The 13,637-nt window shown below is 40.6% G+C and overlaps 1 protein-coding gene across 5 annotated transcripts in view; it reads right to left on the bottom strand.

Moving 5' to 3' along the window:
- The window catches only part of LOC126540002 (FUN14 domain-containing protein 1-like), a 139,562-nt gene that overhangs the window by 104,267 nt on the left and 21,658 nt on the right, over positions 1-13,637 (bottom strand). For 4 of the 5 annotated variants that reach the window (XM_055075781.2, XM_050186826.3, XM_055075782.2 and 1 more), the window contains exon 2: positions 4,325-4,344. In XM_055075781.2, the coding sequence (XP_054931756.1) occupies positions 4,325-4,334 (10 nt within the window). In that variant the 5' untranslated portion in view covers positions 4,335-4,344. Of the gene's footprint in view, positions 1-4,324; positions 4,345-6,049; positions 6,136-13,637 lie in introns of all 5 variants that reach the window. The other variant, XM_055075779.2, reaches the window with a different exon arrangement.

Below are 13,637 nucleotides of genomic sequence, written 5' to 3'. Positions count from 1 at the left end.
CACTGCCTACTGCCCGCCGACAAATGGACTCACAGAGCAGCTCAATCGCACGTGTAGAGAAATGCTGTCTATGTACGTTTCTGATGACTGTAGTGATTAGGACAGCATGTTACCCTTTATGACCTTCGCCTATAATTTGTCCCTTTACAAGACCACTGGCTTTTCACCCTTTTACTTTTGTTTGGTCACCACCCTACTTTGCCTTTTGACACACTGCTTTCTTCCACGACGAACAATCCCACTGAACATGCTCAAGACGTCTTCACCCGGGCTCACATGGCCCGCCAGAATGCCGGCTCCTGGCTCACCAAGTCTCAGGCCGTGCAGAAGATCCAGCATCACAGCTGACATCGGGACATTCGATTTCCTCCTGGCTCTGTAGTTCTCCTATCGACAACATGTTGCCACGTCGGCTGGTCTAAAAAGTTGCTGGTGCACTACACAGGGCCCTACACGATATTGACAAGCGTACTTGTTGATCTTTTCATTTCACCGTCTAACAAATCTTATTGCTCAGTGCAGGATGCAACTGCATGTATTGGAAATTTCTCGAATGATATTGATGGTTCTATCTGCTGCCTGTTGTCACCAAACTTTGTGTAATCTGATTGCATGTATGCGCGACGCGAATTGTGTGGTACTTTCTGGTAGACATGAGGGCACCAGTGATTACTCTGGAATCTCAATTAACTGCCTTGAAAGTGTCCAGAATCGCTCCGCTTAGTTTATACTAGCTAATTACCATTGCACGGCAAGCGTAACACAAATGAAGACTACTCTGAACCTACCTTCGCTATTAACCCGCAGGAAACAATCACGCCTATGCTTATTTCATAAGATTTACTACCAGAATGCGGTGCTTCAGTTGGCATGGATTAATACAGCACCATTCATCTCCTCACGTATAGATCATACGCATGAGGTTCATGTGCCTCACTCTAACACACTAACACATTCGCAATAATTTTTACCCGAAACATGCAACGAATGGAACGGTCTGCCAGCATCTATTATTAGTATCAGTAATCCTGTTCAATTTAGAAATCCTTTAGTTAACTACATTTAAATCACGAAACTTGCGTTCAATATGTCATGTGACTTTTTATTGTATGAATACTATATTTGCAACTTAACTATGTGTATATTGACCTATCATTTCTAACTTGTGTATTGAAGAATGTATCAAGAGATTTCTATTGTGAACTACCACTATTATTTTTTGTTTATTATGTATAACTTAGTGAGCTAGCATAATTTTTCATTGTTACTTATACTGTGTTTTTTCTGTATACCATTTTTACCTCCTTTATGTAGCCTCTCCCTCTATAATGTATACTTACTCTGAGGGTACTGTAAATAAATAAATAAATAAATAAATAAAAACCTTCGATGACTCATGTATAAAAGCTGATGTGGTTGACCCCCTGATTAGATTTTGACGTTCGCCGACTGTGTTCACTGCCATCATTGTGCTTTGAACGTAACTTGCTTTTGTGGGCACACATTCGCCCGATAAAAAGTTAGTCTCGTCGTTTGCAGTTTTGCGACTGTTTTCTTCATCGTCACTACAACGTGACAATATGGTGTCAGCTTGGCAATGCGAACTCTGAAATAGCTCTGCTGGACTCGCATGTTCCCACTTCCCACTGACGTTGTGCATGTGTCCCGGCTGAAGCTTTACTTTGCCGCGAGTTGACCTTCCTTAAAGTGAGCGCCGAGGCGCCAGCTTTACAGGCAGGGGTCATGTTACCAAGAGTCAGAAGAAGACAATTTGACGTGTGGAGGTGGAATCGGTATCGACAGCCATCTTGTTTATGCATCACTGCTCTGCTTCTCTTGTAAATATTGTAAATGCATCTTTATATGTGACTTCCACAACAGGAGAATATCCCCACAAATCTTCTAAAAAATGCCTTGGCATTCCAGTTAAGATCATCCTGAACTGTTAAAGGCTTGCTGTTAGGAAGCTGAACTGAAATGAGCATGTATTTCGTATCACATTTTAAGGTCGCACATCTCGAAAAAATTGGTGCTAGTTATCGGATCGCTGCTAAGCAGACACGAATTAACTGCTCCTCAGCTTCAATTTTCAATTACGACATGTGCTCTGAAATTAATATTTAAATAGTTAATCAGAATAGTTTAGCTAAACGATTGTGTAATTTATACAGAAGTAAGAAGTGTCTCAGATCAAATACTACTAAATAGCGCGCGTTGCAAAAAGTTTCTGCATGGTGTGAATCATGGCAAATGTCCATTAATTTTGAAAAAACTGTATTGATGAGGATTACTCACAAAAAGAATGCCTTACCATTTGATTACAATATTAATGATGTGACACTTGCAGAAGTAACAGAATATAAATATCTAGGGCTCTGGGTCCCTAACAATCTCAGCTGGAACAAACATATTGATTTCATAACGTGTAACGCTTTTCGTAAATTGTTTTTCCTAAGACGGGCGGTACGGTTATCCACTCCATTTGTCTGCCTCCTTGCTTACAAATGTATTGTCTTGCCTACCTTAGATTATGCTGCTATCATTTGGGACCCATTCACTAAGACTAACATAAACAAAGTAGAGAGGGTTCGAAGGAGGGCTGCTCGATACATATATAATAATTACCGACGTACATCGATAACACATCTTTTAATCAAAGCTGGTCTGCCCACAATAAATGAGTGAAATCGTTCTGCAAGACTTAAATTCATGTACCAATTAATTAAAGGGCACTACAGAACTGAACTCACCCATTTAGTTCATTTTTCGTCTGGGTATGCGACCCGAGAACAACATCAGCTAACTTAAACTCCTTTTCGCATCTGTAATAACTGTTTTAAATATTCATTTCTTTCATGAACTATTACCAATTAGAATAACCTCACTAACAATGAAGTGTTGCAACCGTCACTGACGTTATTCGCTCAACATATTACCTAGTCTGTGTTACTGCATTTCCTCACTTTACTGTTCTATTGTGTTTTTTTTTGTTTTTTTACTGTTTGATATCTTGTTCAAATATATTCCTGATGCTGGCTGCAGAGCGTCAACCTGCACCCTTGTTTCTTTTGTTTACATTTTGCCATTTTTGTGAAACTGCTTAATTCTTTTTCCCACCCTGCTATAATCCCGATACCGGGCATGTGCTGATGGGCTAGTTGGTTAAGCATGATTACAAAGACGGCGCCGAATAAAACAACACACAAAGAAAGAAGACACGAGACAAGCACGTAGGCGCCTACGTGCTTGTCTCGTGTCTCCTTTCTTCGTGTGTTGTTTTATTCGGCGCCGTCTTTGTAATCCCGATACCGGGATTGCAGTATCAATAAATAAATAAATAAATAAATTAGTGTTGAAATTTTTCTCACCGCTAATGTCCGCCTATATAAGCACTAGCCTATCAGCAATAATGGCAGTGGCCTAGATACAAGCTTATTTAAAAAACTCAGTGACGTTTCACTCCGTGAAGAAGGATGACCAGCGAAGCTGTGTATGTGGGCCCCTTAATGGCGAACTGCACATCCTCCGCGAGTCGGCCCGGTATTGCACTATCTTTGGTATCGGGCCACATATGGGGCGTACTTAATGCCTGTGCCACCTCCGCCGCAGATCGGTCCGGCATTGCACTATTGGCCCACGTATGGGGAGTTTTGTGTCTACACATGGACACGATCCTGGGGGAACTGGCTCTTAAGAGCTTCGCTGTAAAAAAAAAAAAAGCCGTTCCTCAAAAAAAGAAAACATTTGGTGCAGTTGCTTCCCTGCAAAAACTTACATTTGAAATATGAGTGGATGCATCACAAAAAATATCGAAGAATCAACGCAAACAAATGCCATTATTGCCATTTTCCAGAAATTGCACATGACCCGACATACTGAGGAATGCTGCAGCGCTTGGGCATGGTCTCCAAGAGTGCCCATGGCACCCTGAACATCCAAAAGGTCATGTTCTGGGAATTGCGTCATATCTGCTAACCAGCAGGTGTCTGCATCATCTGCTTAGGCGCCATATAAATGCCGTCAATAAGAAAACTTACAGCTTTAAAAAGATTGCTTTGATAGTTCATACTACTCACTGATAACTATTTAGTGTAAGTGAGATTTTATTTCTGTTGGCCTTGCTGGTACACTGCACTGCTAAGACTAGGGGTGCTGTGGTATTCAGCAAGGAGCAGGAATTGTTGCTGGTCTAGTTATGCTCCACATAATATGTATTGCCGTGTTTTCATGAATGCAATGCATCTACTAGTTAAGCCATGTTCGCAAAATTACTAGAAATGTCTATACTGTGGGAATTTCTTGTGTACACAGGTTTTCTGCTTACCTGGCTTCATTCTTCGGTATCTGCAAAGAAAAAAAGGGCACTATAAACGAAGAGCATGGTTACCACAATCACTTTCACATGCTGAAACCAAGCAACAACACACAAATATGCTGACTGCAGTCAAGCAAGCATACTATGCTTTAGAGTGACAGTCAAATCATTTGTGTTATATACTAGTAATAAATTTCTCCTTGCCCAAGCACCATGCAATCCTTAATGCACCAGTAAGAGAAAAGCACCAAGTTCTACCACATGGCTGTAGGGCATTGGCGGCCCCAGAGAAAGATGTCCTTGCAGAACATGTGGCCCTGAGCATGGCCAGTTACTTCCTGGCAGGGCAGCGTTGCTGTGTTGCTAGGAAAGCTTTCTCCTGCCGCAACATTTTCTCTTTAATCAGTCGCAGTATGTTGTGTTAAAAAATCATATATCCCCATCTAATCCTGTAGACTCTGGTGTGCCCCAAGGATCAGTTATAGGCCCTCTTCTTTTTTTAATTTACATTAACGATTTACCCAATGACGTTTGTTCTAATATTTACCTTTTTGCAGATGACTGTTATCCTCCGTGAAATCTCGGACAAATCTGATCACCAATTCTTACAAGACGATATAACCGCTATCTCTAACTGGTGTGACGTATGGTTAATGCAACTTAACGTAAGTAAATGTAAATGTATGCGTGTAACTCGCAGCCATATTCCTCCACCAAACTATTACCTTAATGATACTCCCCTGGAGGTCGTAACCTCCTATAAATACCTAGGCGTCCACATAACCTCGTCACTTTCCTGGTCGTTGCACATCGACAACGTAATAAACAATACTAATCGCATGCTAGGTTATCTTCGCCGAAACTTTTCTTCTGCTCCTACATCATTAAAATTAATTCTATACAAAACGGTTATTAGGAGTAAAATGGAGTACGCCTCATCCATCTGGGACCCGCACCTCGAAACCCTTACTCAATCACTTGAACTAATCCAAAACAATGCCGTACGTTTCATTCATAGCAATTACAGCCGTACATCAAGCGTAACTGCCATGAAAAACACTTTGCTGCTTGCTCCTCTCTCCGCCCGGCGTAAGTGCTTTCGCCTTGCTTTATTTCATAAACTATATTTCCACATTTCGTACCTACGCGATAATCTAATATCACCTCCTACCTACATTTCCTCTCGCATCGACCATAGCCATAAGGTTGGAATCATTCAGTGCCGCACCAGAACCTGTAACGAATCATTCATTCCTAGGGCCTCTCAGGAATGGAACCACCTTCCCGGCGCAGTTGTCGCAATCAAGGACAACTCAAAGTTTCGTTCGGCCTTATCAGACATCATTACTCCCGGATGCAATTAACTAATTACATTTGTTGTTTATTGCTGCTTTGTTTATTTACTTGTGTATGTTTTTTTTTTGTTTTTTTTACCCACTCCCCTCTGTAATACTTCGGTCTTGAGGGTACAATAAAAAAAAAAAAAAACATGCAGGTAGTTGCTTCCAACACCAGCACTGCACTCCAGTTCTAGAACATCGCCGCCCATTTGGCAAATGTACGAAACTCCTCCCACAGAAAGCTGTTTATGCACCATGCCTTTCTTTCCAGTTCATGAAAACGGTGTAAGCATGGAATTTGGTGGATGTTAGACAAGCTAGCTAGTACAGGTTTGCAAGCAAGTGGGGTGAACACTAGATTGTGAAAAAAATATATGTGCAATGCAGCACTGACCTTCGTCTAAGGCATGTTGTGGTGTGTGCACAAATCTTAATTTGACCCACTTTAATTTAGCCATATTCAAATGTTTCATGAGGCACCTATGGATATTAAACAATTGTTTTAATTGGAACACCACATATTCCAAACAAATACTACCCATGCCATCTAGGTAACATTCACGAAAGTTGACTGAAATAAAGCACAAGAAAACGGAATGCTCAAAAACTAGGTACAAATGCAAATATGGTACAAGAGCATACTACATGAGCATGGCACAAGTGCCCTCTCGAGCTTGTCGGTTTTTTGTGCAGCATCTTTTTCCCAAGCATTATGAACCTACTCACCCAACTAGTTTTACTGGACATGGTACAAATAGTCATGCAACAAGACTGAAAACAAGAAGCAGTGCACACCAGCATCTCACACATACAAACTGAGAATTCAATCTCTTTACTGAACAGGCTCAAAGCAAAGGCACACAAGGTGCCTCTTGTCTTTTTTGTGTACAAATTGAGTGCCTGCTGGTCTCTTTTACCTTTTAAAATCATCACAACTTAATTAACTAGAATCTGGAACCAGCCACTTTTCTTACACTGCAGCACTGGACTGCTGCCCACTCCCTATTTTCAGGTTGAATGCCCCCCTTACAGTTTCTCTCAATGACTCATCAATAATTTGTTTTCTTATAAATGAGCATTATTTTGTTAAGGATCTACAGCATCACATTGACATCACATGGTCAACCTTGGTGCAGTTCTTGGAATAAAAGATAACAGGTCAAAAACAAACTTGGCTGCTGTGGATATTAGTAAAAAAACGTTCAGATATTCGATGGCACAGAAGCACGGAGACAACATAAAAGTAGCAGACAAGCTAATGATAAAGTGGGGTCTAAATTTAATTTAGGGAAGGGGCAGTAGTAGTGCCTAATAATCAAAGAAGCTACTCTCCCATTTCAGAGGGACTGCTCTGAGCGTGAAATGGGGAAAAGAAGACCAGTGGCACCCAGACATACACTGGTGCTGCAATAAAGTTCAGCAGTGGCCCTACAGAAGTGGCAGACACCTTTTGACAGCATTTAGGCCCACCTGCCACACCTACATACTGGAATCTACATAAGAACCAGTAGTTTTTATGAATCTATTTATGAAACTTTTTATGAAGTTTTTATGAAACACCTTTGTAAATAATAGAGGTGAAACACATTTAACCTAGTTAAGAGTCAAACAAATAAGGTTAATAACTTTATTATGAATCCACAACACTGTAACAACAATAATCACACTGCGAAAGAAGGCAGTAAGTTTACATAACCTGTTAAATGTGAATGTAATGGAAAAGCAGTTCTTGCACGGAAAATCCCAAATTAAATTACAAGGCATCAAATGAATAAAAAGCCAAATGTCCACGACATAATTTCAAATGGCCGAACTATCGCCGAAGTAGACTTGGATAACACTTTCAATTATACACCATGCTACCTGCAGCTCTTGGGTGCTCTGACAAAAGATTGACATTTCTAACTCCAACTGACATTTCTAACTTCAACTAGTTTAGCTGAAATCACTGATGGCTCAGAATCGCTAGAAAATAGAAACTGCTGTGATGCTGATTGTTTGCAAAGTCTTGGACATTATATTAGAGCATGTTTTTAATCTTGTTTTCTGGGGGGAAGTTCCCTAAGAAGGAGCCCAAAGTAACTTTTCACATAAGGGTAACGGTGCAGATGAACTTTCAAACTACATACTACTATATCCATACTGCTAGTGTTTTCAAAAACTTCGCAAAAACTAGTACAAAAACACTGCAGACTTGTGTGACCCTACAGAATCACAACCCGATTTCCAGCAAAGCTGTTTCTTTCAAGCAGTTGCAATAAAAATATCAGTTGCTTGTAATTAAATCACACATTTTAAAACATTGCCCTTCTTATGACTGGTCCATTTGAAACCCTTCAGCATTTAACTCATTCGGGCTCTTGGTAAAGAAATTTTACAAGTGCAGTAATTCATCCACATGCATTTTACTTTGCGATAATATTGGTCATAATAGTCCCCTGATTTTCACTATATGTGATTTTGTTGCAGTTTACAGGTCCTCCAGAGCAGCATATTAAATTCTGCATTCCTAAAACAAAGTTATAACCCTCCAGATACCCTGCATACGTAATTTACTGCTGAAGCCTGTCATTTGTCCACAGAAATTAAAATTTGTTTATCCTATAAAGGGGGTTTATTCGGGTCGTAGAGAAGCAGCGACCAACGCGGCAACAGCAGGTAGGGAGCAGCCAGCGAACGAACTGGGTACGAGCCAAGCAATGGCAATGGGGCTTTTCAGCCTGCCGATCTTCTTCGTCACAATCACCCCGGAATTGAAGAGTAGCCATCCTGGCGACCTAGGAGGAGGTGGGCGGATCGTAATACTGCTTCAGCCGGTCAATGTGCACAGTCTCTCACCCCCAACGACGCAGATCGGGAGATGGCGATACGGGTTTGACCACGTAGTTCACTCGTGATGTTTGTGCAACCACGCGGTAGGGCCTATGGTACTTCGGGAGGACCTTGGACGAAATGCCAGGAGCAGCAACAGGCGGGACCCAAAGCCACACGAGTGAGTCGACGGGGAAGGGGTGAGGGGGAGGATTGAGGTCATGGCGCTCTTTTTCTGTGACTGAGTAATTGGCCTCAGGTCTCGTGAGGGCACGACTGGCCTAAGCGACTACGTATTCGGCATTAGTGTCCTTGCGTTGTGCGAGCACGGCACCAAGGCCGACACCACTGGTGTCAGTGTGAAGTTCTGTAGGTGCGCTTGGATCAAAATGGCGCAAGACTGGCAGAGACGTGAGTAGGTGACGAAGAGTCGTAAAGGCATCATCAGAGGCTTCCGACCAAGCAGAAAGTTCATTGTCGCCTTCCGGAGACATGAACATGACAGAGCTCATGCTTGAACTCCTTTTGAACTCGACCGCGTTTAAGAGGAAGCTTTACCTCGGGCTTAACTCCGACGCGGCCTATTCAAATACATCTAAAATGCAAAAACGTTTTTCTGAGATAACTCCTTGACCGATTTTAATGAAATTTGCTGCATTTGAGAGAGAAAGTTAAATTCTAGTGACTGTTGGAAGCAAAATTTCGATTTAGGGCTCGAATTTTGTTAAAATAATTTTCAAAAATTCCACCATTTGAAAAAAATAGAAGCACGACATTTACAAATTCATAGTTCTGCATCAAGAACAGGTATCGCAGTTCTGTACACGGCATCCATTAGATCATTCAATGCGGTCAAATTCGATGTCATTTTACATCTTACGTGAATTTGTTACATTGGTTACAAGGGTTCTGCAAAAGCTGTATTTACATATTACTAAATTTTTTTATATTCATGTGTAACGTATCAATTTTGTCCGCTTTAGATTTACTATGAGATGCAATTCACAGAATTATATTATCATTTTGCATTGTTGAGTTACAGGGTTGTAAACTTGAGTCTCGTTTTTTGAAAATTTTCGATTTTTGCCAATTTTTAATAAAAAATTGACAACCTAACTCAAAAATCGAAATGAACAGTCACTAAGATTTTAAGCTTTTCTGTTAAATGCAACAAACCTCGTCTAATTTGGTACAGTGGTTGCCGAGAAAAATAATTCTCCTTTTACATGTATTTTGATAGGAGCACCTGAGCTAAAGCTTCCTCTTAAGTTCACGTGGAAAAATACCGGTTTTAAATATCACGTTAATGATAGCTGAGAGGATGTTAGCGATAGGTTCCGCGATAATTTTAATGTGGTAGGCATTAATATTACCTACGCCAGCACTAGTGGCTTTAAGGGTTTTAATGACTAAAATTACTTCATCAGGTGTTGTTGGAAAAAGGAAAAATGAATGAGGTAAGCGCTTAAAGGACATGTTACAACATGAAGCAGAATCGGAAGTGTTATTGAAGAAAGCATTACAAAAGGCATTTGCAATAGCAAGCGGATTAATGTATAGCATGTCATTGTGAATGATTCTCGAAATGACGTTCTGAGAGTTACGGTTTAAAAAGGTGTTAACTATTTCCCACTTTTTCTAGTGTTATTACCACATTATATATTTTTTTGTTCCTTATAATTTCTCTTCGCACTTCTCAGCTGTGCCGAAAGTGAGTTAGAAAAATTTTTATAATAGGCAAGTAATTTAGTATTGAAAGGTTGCTTCTTTGTTTTCTTATACAAATTTTCACGTGACCGCATTGCTTTCAGAAGGCTATCTGTAAGCCACAGATTTTCTGGCGATGATACCTTTTTTCTGCATTTAATTTTATGAGAGTGGTAATTGAAATGCGACGAAAGTGTTGTTCAAAATTGTGAAAAAGCTTTTTGAGGTTCATTAGATGATACAACTTCCGACCAGTCAGTTTTAGTTATGCTAGCAAGGAACATCTCTTTGTCAAGCATAACTCTGTAAAGCGTTGTGTTAGATAAGGCTGAGTGATTGCGCAGGTGTAGAACGATAGGATAGAGATCGGTAATATCAGTGGTAATAATACATCGTCGTTGGCCTTCCACAGTTTTCGGGAATGGATTAGGATCGCAGAGCAGGCCACTGAATTCCTATGGGCCCATGCTCGTCTTTCGTTACCGAAGAAGGATAAGACTACGCGGGACCAAGGAAAAGTGCTTGTGCTCGGCGGTCAACAACTCCCAGCTAACATCGAAAGCACTCTGCGCAAGGGACCAAAGTTTGCCTGTGAACCTGAACTGTCACCTCCGGAAAAGGTCAGCTTGTCTAGATCCATTTCTCGTTGGGTCACTGAAGACTTTCGACCAAGGTGTGTGGCCGAGTGCGTTGATGTGATCGCGAGGACTGTACCTCAGTCCAGTAAGTCAGATAACCTAACTGGTGTGTCGCGTTTTTTCGTCAAGCATGAGCTTAGGTTGGTTACTGCGGACAAAGAAGGTTTCTTTGTTGTTGTTCCTCAAGAATTGTACGCACAAAAAGCTAAAACCGCTATTGACAAAAATTTTGTTCCAAAAATTACCAATTTAAAGAAAGTGAAAAAAACTGCAAATGATTTGCTTGAGAAATTTGGTCTGGAGTGCCTCGCGTCGGGAGTTAAACATACCAAGGGACTGCACCTCGACATATCTTTTAGTGCTAAGACACATAAGCCGGAAGTTCCTTTTCGAGCCATTATTTCTGAAAAAGGAACGTGGCAGTACACAGTCTCAACTTTTTTGCATAATGTATTGTCTTCAGTTCGTCTTAATGACCCCTTCCTGATAAGACATTCGGAAGAAATTGTAGCCTTCCTCACAGAAAATAATCCAGGTAAATGCTCAGCGATCAGTGTTGATGTTAAAGACCTTTTTTATTCGCTTCCGCAATCGGAACTACTGTGTAGTGTTAAAGAAGCACTGACGCTCAACAATGATGAGTTCCGGTTTACTCAGGACTGTGGGATGCCCGTGGAATCTTTTTTAGAACTTTTGTTGTTTTACTTAGGGAATACCGTTGTAAAATGGGGTAGTTCTATGTATGTACAAAAATCGGGAGTTTGTATTGGTTCTAAAGTTGCGCCAGTTTTGAGTGACATTTATCTAAGTCGAGTTAATAAAAAACTACAAAACAATCTTAAGGAATTGGCGGTGCATGCGTTTAGATACGTAGACGACTATCTGGTATTTTGTTCTCGCGATAACTACACCAAGAAAGCTACGGATATTTTAAAAGTTTTTAGGGAATGTGGTGGGGGCCTAGGTTTCACGCTAGAGATTATCCAGGACAACAAATTACAGTTTCTAGATCTGTGCTTAATGTTCCAGGATGAGCATGTCTGTTGGCATTATTCGCCTAGGGCCAAGAAACCACTGCTAGAATATTCTTCTTGCCATTCTAAACTTGTTAAACAGGGGATAGCTTATTCAACTCTTAGGTCTGCCATTACTAAGTCATGTCCGCACAATATGCAACAAAGTTTTTCACAACAGATAGAAAGGCTTGGAAAAGCTAGCTATCCAGTGCATCTATTATCACTAACCTGCGAAAAACTTGTAAAATGGGTAAAAAGCCCCGGTAAGAAACAAGAAAAACAGAAAAAAGAAACAAAGTTTGCTGTAGTACCCTACATACATAGATTATCCCATGGTTTAAGGAATGTGGCCAATAGGTATGACGTCAGTACCGTTTTCTCGGCCCCACGCAAGTTGTCTAACATGTGCCCTTTGATAAATAGGAGACTTGAACAGGAAGGCAAAAAAAGAAAAGATGATTGTGGAGTTAAACATGTGTCCCCTTTAGTGCCTTGCAACACGGGTATAGTTTATCAGATTCCACTCGAGTGTGGGAAAGCTTACAGTGGACAGAGTGGCAGGTGCATTAACATTAGACTAAAAGAACACAAACATTCACTAAACAGCCCCAATGCATCACATTTAGCGGCACATTGTTTCGAGTGTGGTTGCAAACCTTTCTTTGAAGACACGAAAATTCTTTCTAGACACAGATGCCAAACCACGCGGGAAATTATCGAGGCATTCCACATAAAAAGATTAGGAGACACTTGCGTCAGTCATGCTTCGTTGTCTCTGTTAGATTGCGAATTTCAGTACCTTCGCAATACGTGTACTAATCTGTAGTAATTTTTGTTCTTTGACTTCTATACCCCCTGATATGTTAAACTGATGCTTTTTACCTTGTCATGTTCTTTTGCTACGGTTTTTGCAATCACCTATATATATGTTCTTCGTTTTAATAAAAATTTAGTTGAGAGTTAGCGCTCGTCCTGTCTGCTCCTTTCTGTGTCCGTGTTTCACTTCGCGCTAGAAGCCAAAATCATGCTTGAATAACTAGAAGAATTAGATGAATTAGTATCTATGAGGTTAATGTTGATATTGCCCATGATTATTGCGTTACAATTAGCGCATGATATTTTTTCCATGGTTTGATCAAGGGCACTACAGACGTCAGTAACTAGAGAAGAACGTGAGCGATAAATGCAGCCAAACACTAAGTTCTTTTTCTCTATGCTGAAGACAGAGGAATCAAATTCAACAAACACAGATTCACAGTTAGTAATATTCAACTCCAAGTCAGGCCGTCGTTTATATAGAATGTTAGATGAGACAAATATAGCTGAACCGGCGTGATTACTCGTCTCTCTGTGAGAATACTCAGAAGTGTATGAGTTAAAGCAGAATAGATCCTTGTCATCATTACTAAGCCAGGTTTCAGACACACATATTATTCAAAAAGCATTGTTAAGTGTCGAAAACAGGTGCTGAAAATCATCAAGCTGGTTGTGGAGACTTCTAGCATTGAAGTGAATAATTGAATGGTAGTCGCGTGACATGAATTTATTCAGTGCAGATGTTGAGAGGTAAGAATCCATGGTTGATGGTAATGACATTTAAGAGTCAGAATCGAGGCAGTTAGTTGAAAACAGAAAGGTCAGACTCATCCGCAATGTGACAAACACGGCTCTAATTAGTCTTTCTAGCCTTAATCTGACAACTGTCCGTCCACAAGTGCTTCCAGTTGTTGGCTTTTCTTAAGCCCCAGTGCTTTGGAAAAGAGTGCCTTATTTTGTGGTGTCAAGTAGTCAATGACAAATATGGGAAGGT

Source organism: Dermacentor andersoni, chromosome 2, assembly GCF_023375885.2.
Source record: "Dermacentor andersoni chromosome 2, qqDerAnde1_hic_scaffold, whole genome shotgun sequence".
NCBI lineage: Eukaryota > Metazoa > Arthropoda > Arachnida > Ixodida > Ixodidae > Dermacentor > Dermacentor andersoni.
The sequence above is the reverse complement of the archived record's forward strand: the minus strand, read 5'-3'. Positions and strand labels throughout refer to the sequence as shown.